The sequence below is a fragment of the Notolabrus celidotus genome, chromosome 17 (genome assembly GCF_009762535.1).
Source record: "Notolabrus celidotus isolate fNotCel1 chromosome 17, fNotCel1.pri, whole genome shotgun sequence".
In the NCBI taxonomy this organism is placed as follows: Eukaryota; Metazoa; Chordata; class Actinopteri; order Labriformes; family Labridae; genus Notolabrus; species Notolabrus celidotus.
Genome location: NC_048288.1, coordinates 28,507,077 through 28,531,715, shown reverse-complemented (window position 1 = coordinate 28,531,715; position 24,639 = coordinate 28,507,077). Strand labels below are relative to the sequence as shown.

Sequence of the window (24,639 nt, the reverse complement as noted above, 5' to 3'; positions counted from 1 at the left end):
TTTATAACTGATTACCAGCAGAGAAAAGAAGATAGGAGGGGGAAGAAGAAAACAGCTCCTTGTGTGTTTTAAAATCCATCACTAGTTATTGGGCTGAGTGAAAGAAATGTTGACCAAAGAAACCACAAACAGCAGCGAGGTATTAACTTTGGCAGAGATACATGACTACAGGAGAATGCTAATATTTTGACTTTAGTAGGCTGAAAAGAATCCGAAGCCATGGGAGGGCTACCAACCGTCAAATCTGAGGGAATATTTTTTTCATTGGCTGCATAAATAAACAATTTTCAAATCATTAAATCATCTTTAGATCAAGACTAAGAGTCAACTTGTTTGTATCTTTAGTTTGCAGCCAGGTTATAAGCCCTATTTCATTCCCCCAAATCACCTGCTCACCATACATCATCCCTTACTGATCAAAGATAATTCAATGCTTGATTTAAAAGTTCTATATAACTGAATCTGAGTGACGGATTGATCCTGTGTAGATTCCTTCCGTGTGACCGCGGTGGAGTCCATAGATATCGGAGGAGCCATCGGTCGCATTAAGGCCGATGATCCAGACATTGGCCGTAATGCTGAGATGGAGTACAGCATCGTCGGTGGTCATGATATATTCAACATCATCACGGACCAAACCACACAGGAAGGAGTCATCATAATCAAAAAGGTAAGTTAATTGTCATCCTCATTTCATCCACCTAAGTCTAACTTCATATGTTTCATGCTTTAGTCATCAAACCCAGCCGCTGCTGTGAGGAGTTATGTAACTGCTACCTGATTGATAATGGCTGTGCAATCAGACAAAACACTTCCAGTGAGGAGTGACATGTTTTCATACAGCTGCAGTGAACAGTCCTCTGACTTCAGGGTTGAAGGGTTTCAAGTTCAGCTGTTTGAGAAAAATTGATTTTGACGAGTTAAAGTTGGGAGATTGATTTTTACATATGTATGAATCATGATTACACAACTCCAGACACAGATTCAAAAGTGCATGCAGTAAGAGGTTGAAGAACGCTCTTATTTATTTCTTTAGAAGAGGAGCTGAGGCCTTTGAAGTTCAGGGGTTTCTCTCCACTTTCCAAGTTTTATTGTACGTTTTAATTCAAATTTAAGCTGACGTTTTATCTCTGCTTAAAAAGCACGTTTGACTTCAATGGGGAAGTAGAAAAGAGCGGTTTCAGATTAGAAGTAGCCCCCTGATAACGTTTATTCTAGTAATAAAGACATATGACAGAGTTTATTTTTGAACTCCAGTGTAGAATCAGATACCCTAAGCCTGTGAAATGAATAATATAAAGCTTTTTACTCTTTCAGTTTTCCCATAAGATCTCACAGATCAGTATTCCACACTTGGATTTGTAACTTTGAATTTAGAGTGTGGATGAGATAAAGGCAGACAAATGAAATGCAATGAATTGCCTATCAAAATCCTGGAGGCGGACTGTTATTTTTTTTTTTCCTTCTTTTTTTTTTATGGAAAAGTCTGCAGCTTGACTTCTGATGCTCTTTCATCTGCAGGCACTGGATTACGAAAGTAAGAGGGACTATGAGTTCAGAGTGGAGGTGAGAAACACATACTTAGACGCAAGGTTCATCCACGGCTTGCAATTCAAAGACTACGCCACGGTCAAAGTAACAGTGGAGGATGTGGATGAGCCTCCCGTTTTCACCAGGAACCCTTACATCATCGAAGTGCACGAGGACACGGCTGCTGGCAGCTTCGTCGGTGTGGTGTCGGCCAGAGACCCGGACGCTGACAGCAAACCAGTCAAGTATGTTATAAGACACAGCAAGAAGAGTCTAGAGCTCAAACAGTGCCAGGCTGTTAAGGGCCAAATGTCCAGTCACTATAAAAAGACAAAGCCTGCACGCTCAACCCATGACACCCTGAAATCTTAAAGCTAGGTTTTTATCTCTTCACTCTCCAGACTGTCACAGCAGGAGGTCTGGAACGAGTTTGGAATAAGATCAATCCTTTGACAGAAAATAATTTAAAAATATCTGCTGTTTTTAAGGGTTTCCCTACATGTGAAGGACAGGCATCTGGACAGACCTCTTCTCATTAAATAGTGTCATTTTTTCATCAGTTTACAGAGGAGATCTGTGAAAATAAATTGGCCTGTTATTGAACATGTTCAGTCTGTAGGGGATGTAGTATCTGCATGTATTTCTAAATATACCTACAAAATTTAAACTGTGATGTAAGGTTTGAACAATATTATCAAATACTGTTTTCCTGCATGTACTGTTTCAACACACTGTTGTTAATCAATGGATTAGTTATTTAATGTGTCATTACCTTTAAGTGTTTGGATATATAAGTAGTAAGTGGTGCTAATAGGTTTAAAATGATGACTCTATATGGGAAGGCCTTAGTCCTGCATTCTTACTAATGCCCAGTAGGTGGCCACTCCAATGGCAAAAACTACTTATTATCTCAATAAAGCACTTCCTGTTGAGTTTTGGTTCCAAAAAGTAGTTTTAAGTGCTCTTATAAAATGCATGAGGACCTTTTTGTGAACTACGGCCCCTTTTAGAGTGGAGTGGATATCGACGAAGGTTATGGTTTAGGGCGTACCAACCATTCATCAATCAATCAGTCAATAAATCAATCAAGCTTTATTGAAATAGCACCTTTCACACAAATCAAAAGCAACTCCAAGTGCTTTACGTCGATTGAAAATAATATTAATAATACAAATAGAAAATCTAATACATCATGACTAAACATGAAGCAGAAATTAGCATAGAAGTAGAGACTAATGCAATTGCAATAAAATGTATATAAATAAACAGCTAAAAACTAAGTAAATTAAAGATAAAACCTTAATAGATAAGACAATAAAAAGAGGTAAAGATAAGTCTAAGATATATAAAAGAAATAAAAATAGTAATAAGATAATAAAAATGGAAGAGTTAAAAATAAATAAATCAACAGAAAAATTAAAATAAATATAAAACTCGAAATTAAAATAAGTTATAGGGGCGCTGGTGGCCTAGCGGTCTAAGCGCCCCACATACAGAGACTACAGATCTCGTCACAGGGGTCACCGGCTCGATTCCCGGCCGGTTGACCTTTTCCTGCATGTCTCCCCCCACTCTCTACTCCCCACATGTCCTGTCTCTCTTCAGCCATCCTATAAAATAAAGGCAAAAAGGCCAAAAAATATAACTTCAAAATAGGTTATTAAAAAAAAAGCCTACATAAAAGCCAGACTAAATAGATGGCTCTTTAATGGACTTCTAAAAGTCTCAAAATCTCTATCAGCTCCTCTCAGACCCTCAGCTAAAAGAGAGGAGCCAGAGGATCTGAGAGGCCTTCCTGGTTCAATCACTAAAAGCATCTCTGAGATGTAGTCTGGTGCGAGGCCATGCAGCGCCTTAAAAACTAGTAAAATCATTTCAAAATGAATATGAAAAGAAATGGGGCCATGGCTCAAATGTAGCACTATGTGTCGACCCTCTTGTCCAGATATGGTTACCTCTAAGTCCAACAATCTGAGATGGTAGTGGCTGAAATGAAACCATCAAGTCCTTGTATAAATCAATGCATTAACCTCACCTGCCATCAGAGAGCTTTCAGTCTTTTTGGTGAAGGAGTGTACAGATGATTGTGATTTCCAAGTTGCAAACATTCTCATCTGCTGCAGAGCCAAGGAGCCTTGATTCCTTGTGATTATTATTTTTCATTATTTGTGGATCAAGCTTTGTATTGATGCATTTCTTCTTTTTTGTAACCACCCTGCCTCAACTATCCAGTTTCTTTGACGAAACATTGATTCCCCGTGGAGAAGTGAGTGCTCACGATTCAGCAAACTTAAAAATAATCAATGACTTATTAAGCAAAGATTTCCTCACCAACCCAGGGGGTGTAATGCCTTATTGTGGCAATTTGATTGTTTCTAAACTCATTGTTCCAGCTTTAATTAAACTCGCATAAAATCAATATGAAAACAAGCAACACATGGTAGAATTACAAAGTCTCCTCTTATCTGTTTTTGCTTTTTTTTTTCCTTCTTTAGCAGGAGGTTGAAAATGTGCCCACTTGGCTAAATCTAATCCATCAGCTTTGCCATGTGTCAGTGTGGAGGGGAGACAGCGAGGGGGGGACGGAGGGAGGGAGGAAGGGAGGGAGGGAAAAGGATATTATTCATGCTTGCCTCCTGGTCATTTCCCCAGTGGATGACGGTGGCGGAGCTGTGAAGTGAATACAGACACTGTTTATTTCCCTGCATTATGTAAGCCCGCCGTGGCACTGCACAAAGTCAAAGTGAAAGAGCCTAATTTGCTGTATTGATTCACACAGCTTAGTGCCGCCATTCCACACATATGGCGCCTGCCCGTCTCTGACACAGAGATATGCCACTCCCGGCGCGTGCCACATGGCGTATTGTGTTGCATATTCAGATTTCAGTGGAATATGGAAGTTGACTATGATAAATGAGCAGGCGTGAGGGATGATATATCATCTCCTTTGACATTGGGAAACATGAATCTGTTTTTTTACTTTTGAAACTATGGTGATGTAATGCTTAAAGCAGATTTATATGAAGAAGTAGAGTACTTTTATCCAAAGATTTGCAAGAAGAGAAGATAATCACCCTCCTTTTCTTTTTTTGTTAAGTTACTTTGGAGGGGCTCTTTTTGCCTTTTTTTGTGGACAGCTGAGACAGGAAGTGTAGGGAGTAAAGGGTGGAGGAAGACATGCAGCCAATGGTTGTGGCTGGCCTCGTGATTTAGGCACTTGGCCCATGTGCAGAGGTACATGTCACATGGTTTAGGCACACAACCCTTGTACAGAGGTACATGTCTCATGGTTTAGGCACACGCCCCGTGTACAGAGGTACATGTCTTGTGGTCTAGGCACATGGACCATGTACAGAGGTACATGTCTCATTGTTTAGGCACATGGACCATGTGCAGAGGTACATATCTCGTGGTTTAGGCACACAGACCATGTCCAGATGTACATGTCTCATTGTTTAGGCACACGGACCATGTGCAGAGGTACATGTCTCGTTGTTTAGGCACACGGACCATGAGCACAGCAACAGGTCTCACTGTTTAGGCACACAGCCCATGTGCAGAGGTACATGTTTTGTTGTTTAGGCACACGGCCCATGTACATGTCTCGTTGTTTAGGCACACGCCCCATGTACAGAGGTACATGTCTCATTGTTTAGGCACACGTCCCAGGTACATGTCTCGTGGTTTAGGCACATGGTCCATGTACAGAGGTAAATGTCTTGTTTAGGCACACGGCCCATGTACACAGGTACATGGGCCGTGTGCCTAAACGACCAGGCCAATGGCACCCAAACTACACTTTACTTTTTCAGGCAATGTTAGAGATGTTATTGAGAAACCAATCAGCCACCGCTCTTTGGAGTCTTTTTTTTTTGGCATATTGTTTTGTTACCATTTTGGATTTGGAGCCATTTGCAAAAAACAATGAATTTGCATCGCTATGCCTTGATTGGACTGTAATTGAAAGAATGAACTCCTTCTGTATCAAAGGAAACTTGGAATTCACAATTTGGATCATAAACCATATAGGGAAATGTTTGCAGAGGCAATAAAACAACTTAGAAGTGAATTTTCTCAAACTTTTACAATAAAGGGAGTGTGTTTTGATGATGTAATGCTTAAAGCAGATTTATATGAAGAAGAGAAGTACTTTTGTCCAAAGATTTGCCTACGCTCTTTCTATCTTTTAAGTTACTTTGAAGGGGGTCTTTTGGGGTTTTTTTTATGGACAGCTGAAGCGAAACAGGAAGTTTAGGGTAGTGGTTTAGGCACACGCCCCATGTACAGAGGTAGATGGGCAGTGTGCCTAAACCACCAGGCCAATGGCACCCCAACTACACTTTACTTTTTAGGCAATATTAGAGTCGTTTTAGAGAAACCAAATAGCGACTGCTCTTTGAAGCCTTTATTTTGGCATTTTCTCTATTACCATTTTGGATTTGGAGCCATTTGCAACCACGTTTGCAAAAAACAATGAATATGCATCGCTATGCCTCCATACTGATTGACAGGTAGCCAGACACCCTAATTATTTCCAGCTTTATTACTCCCGATTGGACCGTAATTGATGGAATGAACTCCTTCTGTATCAAAGACAACTTTGAATTCACAATTTGGATCATAAACCCCGCAGGAAATGTTTGCTGAGACAATAAAACAACTTAGAAGTCTGTGAAATTTCTCATAAACTTTTACAATAAAGGGACTTTGTTTTGCAACCAGGTGAGTCCTTGCCTGTGGGCCTTTAGAAATAATACAGGATACAAACACAATTTCCAATGTTTTCACCAAAACCCAAAATACCAAGTCTATGGCAAAATGCCCACAGTTCAAGAAATGCTCATTTTGTCTGTTGATATTTACACGTCTGTTTCTGTGTGTCATCCTTTCAGATACTCCATTGATCGGCACACAGATCTCGAGAGGCTGTTCAACGTTGATTCTGTAAATGGCACCATCACAACACTGAAAGCTCTGGACAGAGAGATGTCCAAATGGCACAACATCTCCGTGGTTGCCACTGAAATCAGTGAGTTTTTGTTTCTTTAGTTTCAGAGCTTCACAGGTTCCCACTTGAATCCTCTTCCTGATGGATGTTAGAGACCTTGCCCTCCTCCACCTTCCATTTGAGGATGCTCCACAGATGCTCAATGGGGTTTAGGTCTGGAGACATGCTCGGCCACTCCATCACCTTCACCCTCAGCTTCTTTGGCAAGGCAGTGGCCGTCTTGATTGTGTGTTTGGGGTCGATATCATGTTGGAGTACTGCCCTGCTGCCCAGTTTCTGAAGGGAGGGGATCATGCTCTGCTTCAGTATGTCACAGTACATGTTGGCCTTCATGGTTCCCTCAATGAACTGTAGCTCCTTAGTGCTGGCAGCACTCATGCAGCCCCAGACCATGACACTCCCACCACCATGCTTGACTGTAGGCAAGACACACTTGTCTTTGTACTCCTCACCTGGTTGCCCCCACACACGCTAGACATCATCTGAACCAAATAAGTTTATCTTGGTCTCATCAGACCACAAGACATGGTTCCAGTAATCCATGTCCTTAATCTGCTTGTCTTTAGCAAATTGCTTTCAGACTTTCTTGTGCATCAGCTTTAGAAGAAATGTGATAGGTGTACTCACTTTTGTGAGATACTGTATTTTGAACTTCTCAAAATCTGATCGTTTTTAATCTCCTCACTTCAGATAACCCCCGACAGACCACTCGAGTGCCTGTTTTCATCAAGGTGTTGGACGTCAATGACAACGCTCCTGAGTTTGCGATGTCCTATGACACATTTGTCTGTGAGAACGTCAAAGCAGGACAGGTAATGACAATTCATAATCTTATATATTTGAAGCATTGAAAGATGTTTTAGGCTTGGTGTCTCTTTTTTTTGTTTCAGTACATTGTCAAGTTTTTCCAAAGCCGTCGCACTGTAACATATTCTTTTTGACATTCCTCCCTAGACTGCCTCTAATGATGCTGCTTATAATGAATAATGTGACATAATCCTTGTGGTTGGGCTTTTTTCCCACAAAAGGGAAACCTCCGTAAAGTAATTTGCACATCACATTTCTCATGCATAGATATATTTATTTTGGAATACGATTTTTAATGCATCTGCAAAGCGATGTTGCACATCATTCAAAACAAAGTTAAGAGCATTAGCGCGCAATGAGCACACTGGTTTCTGGCAGCTGACTTTGGTAACTTTCCGTCAAAGTGGGATTACAGCCCCCGAGAGGATCTGTCACAATGAAATTGATATCTGTGTGGGAGACGTTGATCCTCCAGAATGTATGAATACATATATGCATTTAACTTAAATAACCTTGAAGTGTGGAAAGCATGCAGTTATAGTGAGGATGTAGTCTTTTTTGGAGAAACCATTCCAGGGGAACATATTTTTCAGTGTTATTGAGCGAGGGGCCAAACAGAAGTTGGCAGTAAACAACAGGGAAGCTAAGGGAGGAGTTTCATGCTGGTCAATTCCTGACATGTTCAGGGGAGGTGACCCACAATGCTCACTATGCTCGCTGCATACTGATAGATCTGTGTTCGGGGACAGCCTCTCACAACTGCAGCCACATGTGTTTGTCATTTTGGTCTTTGGAGAAGCAGCAAATCCTTTAATTATGCAAACACTCAAAATCTTACCAAGTGAAATTGTCTCATTTTTAGTCAAAAGGTCTTATCCCACTTGATTTAAGATGAATTTACTTAACAAGTAACATTTGAGCAAGATAGAGGGACTTGTTTTAAGACAATGCATCTTGAAATGATCTTGTTTTGAGTTGTAATTAAGAAGAAACAAGGTTTATTTTACATTTCATACATCTTTCAAGCTGAGATCTTATTTGTAGAAGACGGATAATCTTGATTTAAGACAAACCCTTTACTTGATTTAAGTAAATGCATTTTATTGGAGAATCTATCAGAAAACAGCTCCATTGATAAAAGAAAGAAAGAAAAAAGAAAGAAAGAAAGAAAGAAAGAAAAGTTGTTGTTTTTAAGGGTGGGTTACAGTTTTCAGTCACTGTTTCTTCTAAATCAGATACAAATATACATCCTCAAACTAAATGCTCACAGAAAGAAAGAAAGAAAGAAAAGACAAAAGATAGAAAGAAAGAAAGAAAGAAAGAAGGAAAGAAAAGACAAGAAAGAAAGAAAGAAAGAAAGAAAGAAAGAAAGAAAGAAAGAAAGAAAGAAAGTTGTTGTTTTTAAGGGTGGGATACAGTTTTCAGACAGTTTCTTCTAAATCAGATAAAATTCTTCATCCTCAAACTACATGCACACAGAAAGAAAGAAAGAAAGAAAGAAAGAAAGAAAGAAAGAAAGAAAGAAAGAAAGAAAGAAAGAAAGAAAGAAAGAAAGAAAGAAAGAAAGAAAGAAAGAAAGAAAGAAAAGACAAAAGAAAGAAAGAAAGAAAGAAAGAAAGAAAGAAAGAAAGAAGAAAGAGAAGTTGTTTTTAAGGGTGGGTTTCAGTTTTCAGGCACTGTTTCTTTAAATCAGATAAAACATATCCATCCTCAAACTACATGCACACAATGAAACACCTCCTTTAGAGCATAGCTGGCTTATCCTAAAAAACAACATGACTGAATATTAGTAAATCCAGCTCACTATGAGAAGACATTATATCTCAACATGAGACAATTCAACTTTGTCAGCTTATTTCAAGTACAAGATGGTCTTAAACCTAGAGAAGTGCTGCTATAATACAACTCAAATTAAGGTGAATATATCTCAATTGAAATGTATTAGTGTAGAAATCTTTTTTTGAGGGTAAAATATTAAATGTTATCATTCCTGTCTTATTCTGAGACACTAAGCGTTAAAATATTGCTTATAATAAGTTTCCCCTGATTATTCTAAGATCACAGTTTGTCTTATTTTAAGAAATCTTACCAAGCAAATTTTCACTTGTTCTATTGGCAGATTTTTTTGCGTAACTCAAGGTAAAAGCACATTGAAATACGTTTTTTTCTTGTTTTTGGAGGGGCTTTTTTTTCCAGTGTGTTTGTCATTTTGGTCTTTGGAGAGGCTGCAAATCCTTTAATTATGCAAACACCCCTGGCTAATTGCAGATTACTTCTCATCTGATTGAGTTTCTCCTCAGTGACAGTTGATTTTTCTTGCAACAGTGTGATTCCTCTTTGAGAGCGGATGAACTATAACGCATAAACTGTAGAACTTTTTGTCAGTATTTATCAATCTTCATGCATTCAAGATAAGTCGCCCTCTCTTCAAAGCCGAATGAAAAGCTTGAATGTGTTTTTTCTGATCCCTTGTTCTGTTTTCTCGGCAGCTGATTCAGACAATAAGTGCTGTTGACACAGATGAACCCCTCGTTGGACACAAGTTTGTCTTTAGTATAAGTGCCACCAACCCGAACTTCACCATTGTTGACAGGGAAGGTAAGATAAGCCGATTTGCATTTTTATTGGAAAACCAAATGAAAGTGCTTCTCTGTGTACTTTAACGTTAAACTTTGAAGTTGTACGTTTGGGAATGAGTGAAATGGGTTTTTATATAATGAAAATCTTAAGGGCCCTCGCTTCAAATATGGTGCTGAAAATCATAAATTGGAAGCGATTATATAAAATGTGTTGGACAAGAAAAATACATTTCCATTGTGAGATTGTAGTCTTTTGATTGACTTCTTGAAAAGCTTTTTTTTTTATGTCTGGAGGTGTTTGACAAAATTTCATTTTCAGAAAGAGCCTTTGTCAAAACACAGCTGTCAGGCACTCATCCCACATCTACCCTGCACTGTGTTACAGACAGATTTTGTTTTTCTGTCACACAATAAAAAAATATCTGTCAGTGGAATAAGCAGTCTCTGGAAGAGACTTGGACGCTCAGCAGACTGGTATTAAAAGGTCTGGTATCTTTACATGTGCTGTGTTTTCTCTCTTCAGAACACCTACTCCTTGTTTGACTTGATTTGGCATAAATACTCTGTAAAGCCTGACTCAATATATTTGATATCAATGTCAGTGCTGCAGAAGACTTTCTAAAGAAAGGGTTTCACTGAAGTTGTAACGTCCTCTTGGCTGATAAAGAGATGTTAGATGGTTATACAATGTGGTTCAAGTGTCTTGGGTCAGACTTGTTCTCATCCTGACCCTCTGATAAAATCAAACTTGTGTAATTTCATTGGAGGTTATTAGTCTTGGCCCGTGCTTCAAGAAGATAAGCTCTCCCCTTATTGGCTTTCTGGCGTGTATAATATCCATTTTCAATCTAAATTTCAACAGTTAATAAAAGCTTATGATTCTGATTTTAATGACATACATTTACTGAAAAACGACTTCAGTGTGTCACAGAAAGAAAGAACCTCTCTCCTCCACGACACCATGCTCCTATCCAATCGTTGTCCTAATTTTTCCAACAATGTAGAGACCTGCAATTTCGTGTTGTTAAAAACAGACACTTAAGCGTCATGTAACGCCTACAAAATGATGCGATCTTCCCGCAGTGCACTATGGGTAATGGGTTTTAGCCCCTCAAATAAATCACAGAGATAAACTGTATTATAGAGAGGACAGGAGCGGGTACTGACAGCTGGTTTGAAATCCTGGCACTGCAAAAAAACTCATGGTATGCCAAGCAGTTAATTTTAGAAGTGGTGGTGCTGTGTACCTTAGCGATCTGGTCCACTTAAAGGTACAGTGTATCATGTACAGCAGCATTTAGCAAGGCCGCAATCTTGCACCGCCGTGTTTCTCCAGTAGCACAGAACAGACAGACTAGTGACACACATGCTTCTGTATGCAGTAAGCTTTAAGGATCGTACTTATCATGCTTTATAAGAGCTTTTTGTCCTCTAAGGCCACCATTGCGTCCCCAATGGGAAAGGTGAGCAAGGGAATGTTTCAGGTTAGAATCTGAGGGCTAGATATCGCTACATATTCCCATTTCTACACACTGTACCTTTAAAGCACTAATCCTGACCTTTGACATGACACAAGTGCAACATGTTCTCACTGAATATGATGGGAAAACTGGGCGTCAGTGAATATTTGAAGGAAGAATCAGAGCTCTCTAGTATAGTGCAAGTTTAAAATACTGGCCCAGGGGCGCTGGTGGTATAGCGGTTTAAGCACCCCACATAAAGAGGGTACAGTCCTCATTGCAGAGGTCGCTGGTTCGACTCTCGACCGCGACTATTTCCTGCATGTCTTCCCTCACTCTCTGCTCCCCATGTTTCCTGTCTCTCTTCAGCTGTCCTTTTCTAATAAAGGCAAAAACCAAAAAAATGTAACTTTGAAATACTGGTCCAGCTTGGGAACACATTAGGTGAGTCAAACTACGGCACATGCAAGAGCAGCTATTTCTGCTCAATCAATCGTTTCCCTCTGAAGAATTTCCACCAGGAGCAAGATAGGAAATAATCTCAACCAAGATTTGGTAGATCAAGATTTCCATTCTTTGCAAAAATCTTCTGGTGACTTGAGATATGCAATGACAGACAGACAGAAAAAACACTCTCTTTCAGTCCTATGTGGTATAGCAGGCGTACAAGTCTTCAACTACGGGGATGTATTAAAGTAGACAAAGTAAAGTACTGCAGCAGAGTCTCTAAAAGGACACTGGGACGTCAACTCTTAATGGAATTTTAACAAACAAATTTTGGACTTTAATTAGTTTTGCAGGAGAGTGTGGCCGTGCATAACCACCAGGCTTGTGTTCTTTTAGAAGGAAGACCCCTTTATGGTTACTAATGAAGCTGTGTTTGAATTAGATTTTAAAGAATATTGGTTTCCAGTCAACGGCACAGTTTGTTGTTAATAAACTTAGTTTTTGTATTACATTCACTGAGTATATTTAAAAGGCTGTGTAAAGTTGTGGGTATTACAAGCTGTCTGTCAGAGGATACAGATATCTTCTTTCCTCTATAATCATTCCGCTAAGTGAAATATCTCCACACTGAAAAGCTTCCCCACTTACATCTCTCCACAGATAACACCGCCAATATCCTGACGCGGAGGGGAGGTTTCAGCCGGCGTGAGATGAGCATGTACTTCCTGCCTGTAGTGATCTCGGACAATGACTACCCCATCCAGAGCAGCACCAGCACGCTGATCATCCGCGTGTGTGCTTGTGACAGCCGTGGAAACATGCAGTCCTGCAACCCCGAGGTCCTGCCCTTCTCAGATGGTCTCACAACCGGAGCGCTGGTGGCCATACTGCTCTGTGTCGTTATCCTCCTCAGTAAGTCCCCTCCTGTATGAGAGTGTGTCAGTGCATGTGTGTGGGAGTGATTCCTGAACCCTGCAGTCAATCTTCTAGTATGTGTTTCTCTAACAAATAGCAAACCCCATAACATCTGAATTCCACCATGAAAGTCAGGTTGTTGTTTTAACACAGCACATGATCAGAAAACATAAAAATCATGAATCACCTTCAAAGCGTCTCTATGTCTGCAAAATAAGGTGCTAAGTTGTTCCTCGTATTGAAACATAACACACACAACATGCAACATTAGCACGCCAGTCAGGCCTTGCTTTTATAAACTCCCTGCTGCAGACATTTCAGGCTGCTAAAGTCAATAACATGGCCCAGAGTGAGTTGTTTTGCTCAAGTATGTGCTGCTGAGAGCACACAAAACTGGTGAATATCTCTGATATAACACGGTCTATCATCACAAACAGGGCATTGAGTGAAACCTTGGAGTCCCATCTCACTGCAATCAATAAGGTGTTTCTGAAAATGTGCAATTCAGCCAGCAGTACTCCAGCTAGTTTGAGGCCTGGCATTGGTGTGTATTAAATCCATCAGTGCGACATTAAATTCTTACAATTGTTAACAGAAAAATATGTTTTCTTTAAATGGTGCAATCTTGTATAGAAAGAATGCACTTACTACTGATAAAGTCTTCGTCTCTGTGAATGGTTGTGAAGTATAAACATTGATTAAAAGCTTCACGACTGAAGAGGGGATTTGGGTTACGACAGTGCTAACAGGTGTGTGGAAATGGGAATATTTAGCGATGTCTAGCAGTCAGCTGCCGTGCTCAGTCATCCTGTTGATGAAGCGACGGTGGCCTTTCGAGAACAAGAAGCTGCTGTGATGCATGATGATTATGATCCTCCATTTGTAGAGGTTTCACCATCAAAAACATCCAACAATACCAATTTGTTTTAGTACAACAGCAGCCACTCTCTTGTTCTTCCAGCTGATGCATTTCAACTGAATACAAAAAAACACAAGGTAGTCATTTGGCTTTTCTGTGCTGCTGTAACAGTGCAAGAGGGTAAACTCAACACAAGATACTTGTGCTGAAAGAAAGGATGAGCACTAAAGTGAGGAAACCGACCCCACTATGCCTTTTACTGATACATTTAGTAGCCTACCACATGGCTCTTGGTGTCCCCTAAAGCCTGAGATAGAAAAGACAGATGGGCAGTGAGAGCCAGCACATCACTGGGGTCATCGAGTGGGCTCCACCCTTCACTGATGTTTCCTTTAGTTAGACCCACGACACCTCGGAGAGGCTGTTAACTCTGGCGTCTCAGAGCATCACCCCCTCCATGCAAGCTCTCACTGTCCATTACATCCACTAGCAGAACACCCCAATTTAATAACCCAACCCATACCCCTTATATTCCATTTCTACCAAGTCTACAGGTGAAAACTATGCACTGCACCTTTAACCCTTAGAGATCTCGGCCTATTTTGACAGGTTTTGAGTTATTTTTTCCTTTTGTGAACAATATAATTTGTTTTTCACAAGCCCATGCTTGGTATCATTTTTTTCAGCATAACATCACCTATGTGATCTGACTATTACTTATTCATTTTGACCTACTGTTTCACCATACTGGGCCAAAAAACACACAAAATCCATAAATTCCGATTTGAAAAATTCTAATTATTTCAATAAAAAATACAAACATGGTCAATGAAGCAATTTAAATGTTGAAAATGTACAACTAGGTGGCAACTATGAATAAATGAAGGTTAAATTGAGATTAAATCAAACTATTGACAAATAAATACAACAAACAGCATGTTTTTTGAGGCATTTTCTTTTCTATTTAGCAGCCACTCTTCAAAACAGACCATATTTACAATTTTACAGAGAGCTAGACCACATGATTTGCACTCTTAAAGCTGGGGTTGGTAATCAGATTTAGATACACTTTTTGTTATACTGGTTAAATTATGATCTTTATGTCCTGATGGCAATCAATACATAATTTGTTCTTAAAAAAGAGCGAAGAAAAGCTGCTATCTACAGCCGGAGTAAACCTGGGAAAACACCAACCAATCACTGTTTTTTGGGTGCCAAAATTTTAAACCATTCAAATCCCGTCCTTCCGTTCTGCCCGCCTCCTGCAGAGCGTACATTTCCCCGGCATGTACTCCGAGTCCCCGTCTCCTGCCGCTGCTTCCCCTGACTCTATTTACTGCCCCTCTCGCTCGACCTCGGATCTGTCCCCTCTGACCCGATGAGGGGCTTTGCTCAGGACTGTAGTCCGGATCAGAGTCTAAAAAGCTCTCACCAACAAGCAGAAGAATTAATGACATTTAGTAACTCCTACATAAATGTAGATGTATTGTAGCGTCCGTCCGGACACTGTAGTGATGACGAGCCGATTCGTGAACACGTTGATCTTTAATAACCGGTCACTGTCGGCCGTTACCACGCCAACCAACAAAGCAACAATCAATGTTTGAATGAATGAAGAACTTCTCCTCTTGTCTCTCCTCTCTCCAGCTCACACACTCTACACCTCTCCTGATGCCTTCACTAACCGTCAACACTGTAGGAATTAAGAGCATCTACACTGAACACGTTTAACAAACAGTAGAGCTGTTACAGTATTATATATGTGTTATAACTTTTCTCCTGATATCGTGTCACTGGTACAACTGGATAATGCTAGCATGACAGTTGTGAGTACTAACAGCAGCCATGTTTGTTTGTGTTTTTAACGTTTTGGTGAGGACCGGCTTTGAATCAGTCACGATCATATGGTCGCAAGTCAGCGGCGCTCGTGCATGTGAGCGGGGGGGGGGGGGCGTCATTTTGGAGGAGCTCTGAGGGAGGAGGGGAGGGATTAGACGGAGTCCTGAGGAAATGCTACATTCAAATTCATGCTAGTTTTCCGAGACTGCCAACCCCAGCTTTAAAGCTCCAAATAGTACAAAGGTGAGATTTATAAGGCAAAATTTAGAAAAAATCAAACTATAAACAAACATTTACAACAACAAGCATGTTCTTCTACAGTGTAAATACAGTGGGAATATCATTCATTGGTTGGTCCCCATTTTTAAAACCATTGCAGCATGACTTGAAGAACTCAGACCTCTTGATCAATGAAGTTAAACATTGTTTTTATAGTAAAATAGAAAGCTGCAATGTATCTGTTACACTAAATGTCCAACACCGCATTGCATCTAACTAAAGATGCCATCACAGAAGCCTTTGTCCTTGTGTGCACTGTTGTTTCCTTATTTATAATCATAAAGGCAGTTATGACAGCTCTTCAGCTAGCTCTTTAAGCTAGCAGTCTGATACTGAGGCAATTTCACCAATGCCACAATAACTGCCTGTTCTTATGGGAAGCATACAACTACTCCATGGCTTGCAGATTACATGTTACAGTGATCAACAGACCGTCAGCCATGTTCACCATGTACTTGGTTTGCTGCTGAAGAAAGAACCCTTATTGTTTACTTAGAATCCCTCATTGAAAAGTGTTTTATGACAAAGCTAAGATTACAAAAGCACACAGATGTTTTTATTTATTCATCTATTTAGTTTAAACGAGGGATAATGCACCCATGTTAGCCCAAAGGCTTATTTTCATCAGCAGTCCCTTTACCAGCTGTTGTTTGGCATCTTGAAAATAACACAAGATGTTCAATGATACAAAAACTAATAAACAAACAAACATAAAATAACTCAATAAAAGGAGCAGACAGTGTGTTGTATTGGATGTGATTAGATGAGCGGTCAGTGCAGCATCACAGTCGACACTGTTGGTTCTCAGTAAACCAATTCCTGACATTATATTTCAATGAATAACAATTCGGTGACTCTGTAATTGATTGTGGTGAATTTCACAGATGTGATGTTCTGAAGGAAAATACACCCCGACTAAATGTGGTTACCCAGAGAAGGATTGTGCAGTCCCCACTAGCTTCACCTCGAGTGGTCTTGTTTGTGGTAGTTTTCAAGTCAATACGGCGAGACAGAGGAGGGGGATAGAGCCATGAAGAATCCAATAAACTAGACTGACATTTTTGTATTTAATGACGTTTTTCCAGCTAATCAGACTTTAGTTCTTTAGAATATGAACTGAATGGTTTCTTGTCTGCAGTTTAAAGCGCTTGTTTTTGTAATGGTTCTGGTGGTTTTCGTGCTGTAGAGTCTGTGTAAGACCAAAGTTGTCGGACAGTAGAGGATATGAGAGAGAATCCTTGAGTGTATCTGCCTCAGTTGATAGAAAGTTAAATATTTAACATGTTGACTTGATGGGAAAGTCAAGACTGGAGTCAAGACAGCTTCTGACAACTCTACAAAACCCCCTCTGATGCTGGGAAATATCTGCACCTCACCTGGAAATCACTATTTGATGTGCAACTGCCAAGAGAAAGTGCCAACCCATCTGCCCTGATGTCATCATCAGGAAACATGAGCAAACATTACTCCACCTTTGCTTTGGCGTTTACATAACTGGAGGAAGTTGATAAAAAGACATCTGAACAAATGACCAACCATGTTGGTATATTAAAGCAATTCTATGAAAGATGCAGCATAAACTACTCCAGCAGAGCTTAATAACTGTTGCAAAGTTCTTGAGGAGGTGTTTGTAACCCGGGACTTCCTCCAGATCCGTGTCCGGTCTGGACAGCTGGAGTCATGTGACCGAGGTTTTCCCACTGTAATTACTGAATCAAGGATTCTCCTCCTCCTCCTCTCCTCATCCATGTTGTCTTTCTGGTCCTCTGAAAACCTCTGACCTGTTGACTCCAGGCCTGGCTCCGCTCATCATGACAGTTTGTTATTGTAGTTAAGTGAAATACGATCTGGTGATAACACAGAGTGTTTTATTCTGAAAATTAACCGGATGTTTTCATTTTGTTTTGGTGAAACCTGACTTCCTGTCCCGCTGCATCTGCTCTGTTGAGATTGATGCGTCGTGCTCCTGCATCCGGCAAAAATAGAAGTCTTGCGTATCTGATCTGGAGGGCTCAGAGCTGCCAGATCAGAGACGCAGCCGAACGCAACGGAGTGGATCCAGTGGAAGTTAACACATTGACTAGAATAGAAACCAATCAGATCAGGTGCAGTGACAGATCAGAGACAGACCGGACACGGATCTGGTGGAATTTGGGCATCAGTCACACGCCAAGATGTCCTTGGGCAAGACACTGAACCCCAAATTGATTGATGGAATATCTAGAGTCTTCTAACAGTCAGATTCTGAAATGCTCCCATGCTCACCTCTCATGTTGTAGAAGTTGCAAAAAGCGACGGTGGCCTTCGAGGACAAAAAGCTGCAGAAGAGTTTGCCCTGAGATTTCTCACAACTATTCGTATTGGCTTTTGATTACAATAGTTTCCTGCCCATTATCAAGTGTTTTTCTTTGTGCTGAAACAAAACTTCAGACAGCAGTTGCAAAAGTCCTGCAGTGATTCAAAATCAAACTAATTTAAAGAAGCAGTAACAGAGAAAGTCATCCTGACCTAAAACATGCTCATGTGTGTCATTTTGACAGGACAGGATGCTTGAAACCTTGTTGTTTTATTCTGAAAATTACCCGGATGTTTTCATTTTGTTTTGGTGAAACCTGACTTCCTGTCCCAATCCGTGATGGATCAGAGACCTAATGGACACCGATCTGGTGGAATTTGTCCTTTAGAATATAAAGCGCCATGTCATTTTCAAATGTTGAACATCTCTTTGCAAGGAGGAGCTGTTGGGCAGCTTATTGAGGCCAAATTGGTTGGTGTAAAACTTGATCAAACCCTTTCATGGTCAACTTATAATAATTAAGATGCAAAAAATTGGAAATTAGGACTTGACTCATCTTGTTTATTATTATTTACGGCTCCTCAGGTTTTCCACTCTCTCTCTTCTGTCACTCTGGCCCCGCCTCCCTCTGCCGGCTGTGCACCTGGGTGCAATTAGTACTCAGGTAGGAAGGCTGTGGCAGAGCGAGAGCGAGCTGGGTGGGCTCTGACACTGATCTTCAAATGCCTGAGAAAGGATTTGGGTTTCCCCTTTGTCTCTTTTTGGTTGTTTTTGGCAAAAACAGAAGCCCTGTGTATCTGATCCAGAGAGCTCCGAATTGCTGGATCAAAGACGCAGCCAGATCTCACAGGAGCAGATCCAGTGGAAGTTAACACACTGACTAGAATAGAAACCTATCAGATCAGGTGCCAGGACGCATTGGAGACGGACTGAACAGGGACCTGGTGGAAGGTTTGGGTATCAAGAGCCAGTTCTAAATTTCTGAGATTTGTGAATTCAAAAAGACTCATGAATTTCGGTTACCCAACTCAGCTTGATGTGCATCCACATTTCTACATTTCTCCCTCAGAAAATTATACAGACTGGGGTTTTAGGCTCAATTCATTAGCAGATATATCCACTTAACAAAAACACTCTGTGTATTTCAAAGGTAAAGTAGGTCGCATGTTACCTCCTGACACTCTAAAGCACCACTTCAGCCCTCCTCGTGATCTAATGCAGTATGTAACAGCATACGGGCCACAACAGCAACAGTGCCTATCGTTTTACCCAGGAAAAAGCAGAAATGCGCTGTGCTCATGGTCAAGGGTGTATCAATAAGTAATGGGTTTCAACTGCCATTGAACCTCACCTTGCTTGGCCAAGCATACTGGCGAGCATTATGGCTCAGTAGACACAGTGAATGTAGAATGAGGGAAATGCGATTAAAATATTTAACAAAACGGTCCTCAGGAAACTGTGCATGCACTTGTGTGTGTGTACCGTCTGGTGTATCAACCTCTAACTCTTCCAGTGCGTCGAAAGTGAACTCACATCCAGTCACGAACTCTAGTTTTGAAGTTTGTGTCCTGTTTGATCTGCCCTGACTAACCTTGTGATACAAGCACATTAGTATTGATCAGCCTCCTTCCATCTGCTTGTTTTGACTCCAAATTTTCAAATCTGCGTCTGATGTTGAGCAGATCCTCTCTCACGTATCGGGTGTACTGAAGGTTAAACACCATGCTCTCCTCTTGAGCAAAATATCATGACATCTGCTCATTATCCGTCGCTTTTCGCGCTTGAACCCCCCCTGGCAGGCTGTCTCATTCACCTCCGCTTGACTCCGACAGGCAGCCGCTGAGCTGGATCACTTCTCCCTATCTGGTGCTCTTCATCGCTGTCTAAATCATGGCACCGGTCAGTTGCAAATGTCCATAAAGAATGTTATAAACAGACACTCACACCCTCCATCTAAGCCATGTTGAAGGCATTGTAATTAACACCCAGGTGGGAGGCAAGTAGACAACTATAGTACCTGCTGGTAGGACAGAAAAGGGAAGGGAGGGGAAGGAGAGGAGCGCAGGTGAGGGAGGATTTATACCTGTCCGCATCGGGCCATTGCTTTTTCTTCTGTCACATAATGAAAGGTTTCTGCAACAGCTTTCCAAATATTTAAACAGAGACTTTTAATTCTAACCAAAATTGAGTCAGAGATTATATTTGAATATATTAGTTGGAGTAGTTTGAAGCTTGGATCTTTATTGTGAGATACATTTGGGATCAACTTGTTGGATGGAGCTACACAGCAGCTATAAAAGTTCCAGCACAGCTTTGGTGTTGTTTGCAGGGTAAACATTGGAGGAGTCTTAAGTGTCATCTGCAGTCGTCTTCTTTAGCTTGTGAAAGTTTAGTGCCAGCGATTTGTGACTCTGTCGACAGTTGTCTTGCATTCACAAAAGGGAGTTCAGCTCTGTAATTACATGAAAGGAGCTAAAGCTACAAAGATAACATTCAGCATATATAGCTTTGTTAACAAATAGGGAAGTCATAGCTATCGGTGCATGTTTATGCCAAGCTGTAGCCTCAAGCGTGGAAAAGTGAAGCCAATGGGTTAGTGCATAAACTGCAGTTCCTTAAGTGTCCACTTGAGGCTGACTGCAAAGGGCAATGAATACCCATTAGGCCCAATGTTAAAATGTCACTTTTTATGGCAAGAATATTCATTTATCTGACAAACTGTACAGGGCTACATTGTTTTCTTTTTTGCAACTTTATTTACATCTTTATTTATCAACCCTCCTGTTATGTTCTGGGTCAAATTGACCCTTTTTATAGTTCAAAAATCAAAAAAAAAAAATGTATTTTTTGAAATGAAAATGGCTCATTTCACACATTTGCAACCCCCCCCCCCCCCCCCCTGCATGTTTATATTACATAGATACTGGTTGTGGGTCATTTTACCCTGTAGTCAGAGTGGAGGCTAAAAGGGGTCAGAAGTGTCAAATACTAAATGTTTCTTTGCAACTGTTTATAAAGTGAGTTATCGTCATTGAACCATGATCTGTGCGATTTAAAGAACACCATTGCACTAAATATTGGTTTAAATGGTTCCTAATGGAGTTAATAATGAGATTTAAAAAATGTTTATTGGGATTTTTTGGGGTTCTGACACTTTGGGATCATTAAATATGCTCCGGGTCAACTTGACCCAGGAACATTATTGCTGTCCCTGAGAAACGAACATAACAGGAAGGTTAATAAGGGGCACAGCTGACTTGACATACCTTTTTTTTTTTTTAGCACTTTGAGATTTGCTACAAATGTAAATTGTCTTAAAAATAAAATGTATTATTAATATTATTTTAATGGTTAATACTAATCATAATAATAATGATGAAATAAATTATTTGTACTATTATTATATATTGATTATGATTATGATTATGATGATTATTATTATTATTGTTATTTAATAACTATAATATTAATAATAATAATGTTGTTATTATTGTATTATCAATAATAATAATAATAATAATAATAATAATAATAATAAATTATATATTGATTATTATTATTATTATTATTATTATTATTATTATTATTATTATTATTATTATTATTATACCAAAAGTTAGGTTGAGTCACCATTTTCAAAAATGGCACCTCCCATTGTTGGCTTCAAAACGACTCTTCAGAAACCAATTAGTGATGTCACAGAGACCAGATTCATATCTGAGACAGTCTATGGTTTTTTCTTACTTCCTGTTAGAGTACATGGTATGATAAGAACTTCATCAAACACAAGGAAAATTCAAGATAGCTCCAAAACTACAGTAAAAAGAGATTTAAAAACAAGTGAAAATAGCAAACTACCTTTATTCACAATGGCAATGCTAAGCTTTGAATTTTCTTTTACAAAATATTTATTTCTCATCACTATTATCACCTCATTTTATAAGAATGTTTAGACACATGTCTTATACCTGTTTTATGTATCTCTTTACTTTCTGAAAAAATGCTTTGATACTTTGACTAGCTGCAAAACAAGTTTCAAATTGTACTGAATAAAAAAACTAACAAAAAAAACCAAGTGAAATATAAAAACATAATGTGTAAATACAATTTAAAGTGGGGCAATATCAAAAGAATGAACACAAACATACTAAAGTAATAGAGCTCTGTTAAGTCACAGAAGTAAACTAAATAGAAAAGTAATGGCAGATACATTGACGGTAGTATTGGTAAGATATGGATAGCAGCATTTTCTGACTCACCATCCAGGGACCGACAGAAATGAAAATTTCATATGATGTTTCTGAAACATACAGTGAAAGGTTGCTCTCTGCAGACTGTTACTTGACCGCTCATGTGCAGACGTAGGTCAAAGAGTGACCAGTACCACCCACAGTCTTCAGAAACGGTGGAAACAGCAAAACAAACTCTTTGATTTCTTTTTCTAAACGCAAGGATGTTCTTTTTTTTTCAAAAAACAGATTGGTGTGGATGCTCACTGAGAATATATATCAAAATGCATTTTTACTATTTCCAGCACAATTTTCCACAGGCCTTAAAAAACTTGTTACAACACAGTGCCACTCTCTGGGAACATGCTCACTCTGCAATCTTTGATTTGCCTCTGCTGAAAAGGGATGAAGGAGATGAGGTATGAAGCTGTGTGCTGGAGAAAAGAGGGAGAGAAGAAAAGGATCCTCTAACCTCCGTGCATTTCATACAGTGAATGTGGCGTTCAGGGGAAGAGGAAAGAGAAAGCTTTTTCACTGAATCTTTAATAATAGGAGGTGAATGCCTGAGGCAGTGTTGGGGATTTATCATTGGAAGCAAATGTGTCTTCCCTCTGTGCTTTTGCTCCCCCGTGCTCTTTAATGCATGACACATGTTAGGCGGCACACGTCTTATGCTGAGCTTTCTCTCTCTGTATCTCCCTCTGTTTTTGTGTAGTGATCGTGGTGCTGTTTGCTGCCCTGAGGAGACAGAGGAAGAAGGAGCCTCTGATCATCTCCAAAGAGGATGTCAGAGACAACGTTGTCAGCTACAACGATGAAGGGGGTGGAGAAGAGGACACTCAGGCCTTTGATATCGGCACGCTGCGCAACCCGGAGGTGATGGATGCTAACAAGCTACGCAGGGACATCATACCCGAAATGCTGTTTCCCTTTCGGAGGACGTCACCTATAAAGGATAACACGGACGTCAGAGATTTCATTAATGGGAGGCTTCAGGAGAATGATTCAGACCCCACAGCGCCCCCCTATGACTCCCTGGCCACGTATGCTTATGAGGGCAGCGGGTCTCTGGCAGAATCCCTCAGCTCTCTGGAGTCTGCTGCCACTGAGGGGGACCATGACTACGATTACCTCAGCAACTGGGGGCCGCAGTTCAAGAAGTTGGCGGAGATGTACATAGGAAAAAGCCCAGACAGAGAGACCTAGGCGGCGCCATGAGTCTCTTTTTTCAAAACCCATTTTTTTCTGTCTGTTTATTTCTAGCTAGCTAGCCAGACAGAGATGTGTCTAGTTAGTTAGCTAGCCAGCTAGTTGACTGTCTGTCTACCTATCTATCAAGCTATCTATCTGTTTATCTGTCTAGTTTGCTAGCTAGCTTGCTAGTTAACTAGTAGTCTATTTGATTCACAAACAAAAATCCCTGCAATCCAGCCGTGGACGCCGAAGTAAACAGAAATTAAGACTTGAACTGAATTTTCTCATTAATGGAGACGCAGTATAAATCTTAAAGTTTTGCCGTTTTTGGTCATAATCAGTAAAGATGCCTTTGAATTTTAGGATTTTTGTGAACAATGGTGTGGACAATGTGTTTTGTAATGAGCGATAGTAGTATTGTATACTATCAATGTTTAATGGCACTGGAGCGGGGGTGTGGGCGGGGGTGTCGGGATGGAGTCGGGTGGCTTTTGCAGCCACCTCCATTAATAACTGTAAATGTACAAAGTGTTTTTAACGATGGACATCATATATTCTATTTGCTATCTCTGTTCGACAAGCAATGTTCATGTGAGTGGTTGGTGCAGTTTATTTGTCAAACTGTGAATTCATTTCATCATATAGGTGTAAAATGTACTGGAAAGTGTATGTTGTAGGCAAAAACTGTCATACACTGATTTCACGCTGTTTGAATGCTGAGTCATATTGTTTTATATTTATATTTTTATACTTATTTTCTTAATAAAATGCTGTAAAAAAAAAAAAGACGCAGCTACACTTCCAGTCCATTCCCTGCCTCTGTGGTGGCTGATAAGGGGGTCAGTATGGGTTATAAAGCATCTACACACTGTAAATAACACAACAACCCAATGCAGTGCAGTTTGGAAGACTGGTTCATACACTCATTGAACTGTCTGAGCATCATTATACGGGCATTTTGAAATGAATTAAAGGAATACATAAAAACATAAGGTTGTTGTTGATAGTGAGGAATTCCTAAGAGTTTTTGTTAGAGGCCAAAAAGTGAGTCTTATTTTAAAATATCTCATCCATCTTTTATTATTTGGATTATTCTTGTGCCTGACCGTCCTTGCTGGAAGACCCCTGAATAAGTTTGGACATATGGCTGCCTTGTTGGTGTATTGAATTTTGGTATACGGTCATTCTGAATTTGAC

The 24,639-nt window shown here is 40.1% G+C and overlaps 1 protein-coding gene across 1 annotated transcript in view; it reads left to right on the top strand.

Annotated features, from left to right (window-relative positions):
* Positions 1-24,216, top strand: part of cdh10a (cadherin 10, type 2a (T2-cadherin)) — a 57,032-nt gene extending 32,816 nt beyond the window's left edge. Inside the window, exons 6-12 of the mRNA XM_034705857.1 lie at positions 489-670; positions 1,522-1,775; positions 6,423-6,559; positions 7,229-7,350; positions 9,835-9,943; positions 12,492-12,743; positions 22,964-24,216. Of these exons, the coding sequence (XP_034561748.1) occupies positions 489-670; positions 1,522-1,775; positions 6,423-6,559; positions 7,229-7,350; positions 9,835-9,943; positions 12,492-12,743; positions 22,964-23,454 (1,547 nt within the window). The 3' untranslated portion in view covers positions 23,455-24,216. The remainder of the gene's footprint in view (positions 1-488; positions 671-1,521; positions 1,776-6,422; positions 6,560-7,228; positions 7,351-9,834; positions 9,944-12,491; positions 12,744-22,963) is intronic.
* Positions 24,217-24,639: the final 423 nt, after the last annotated feature.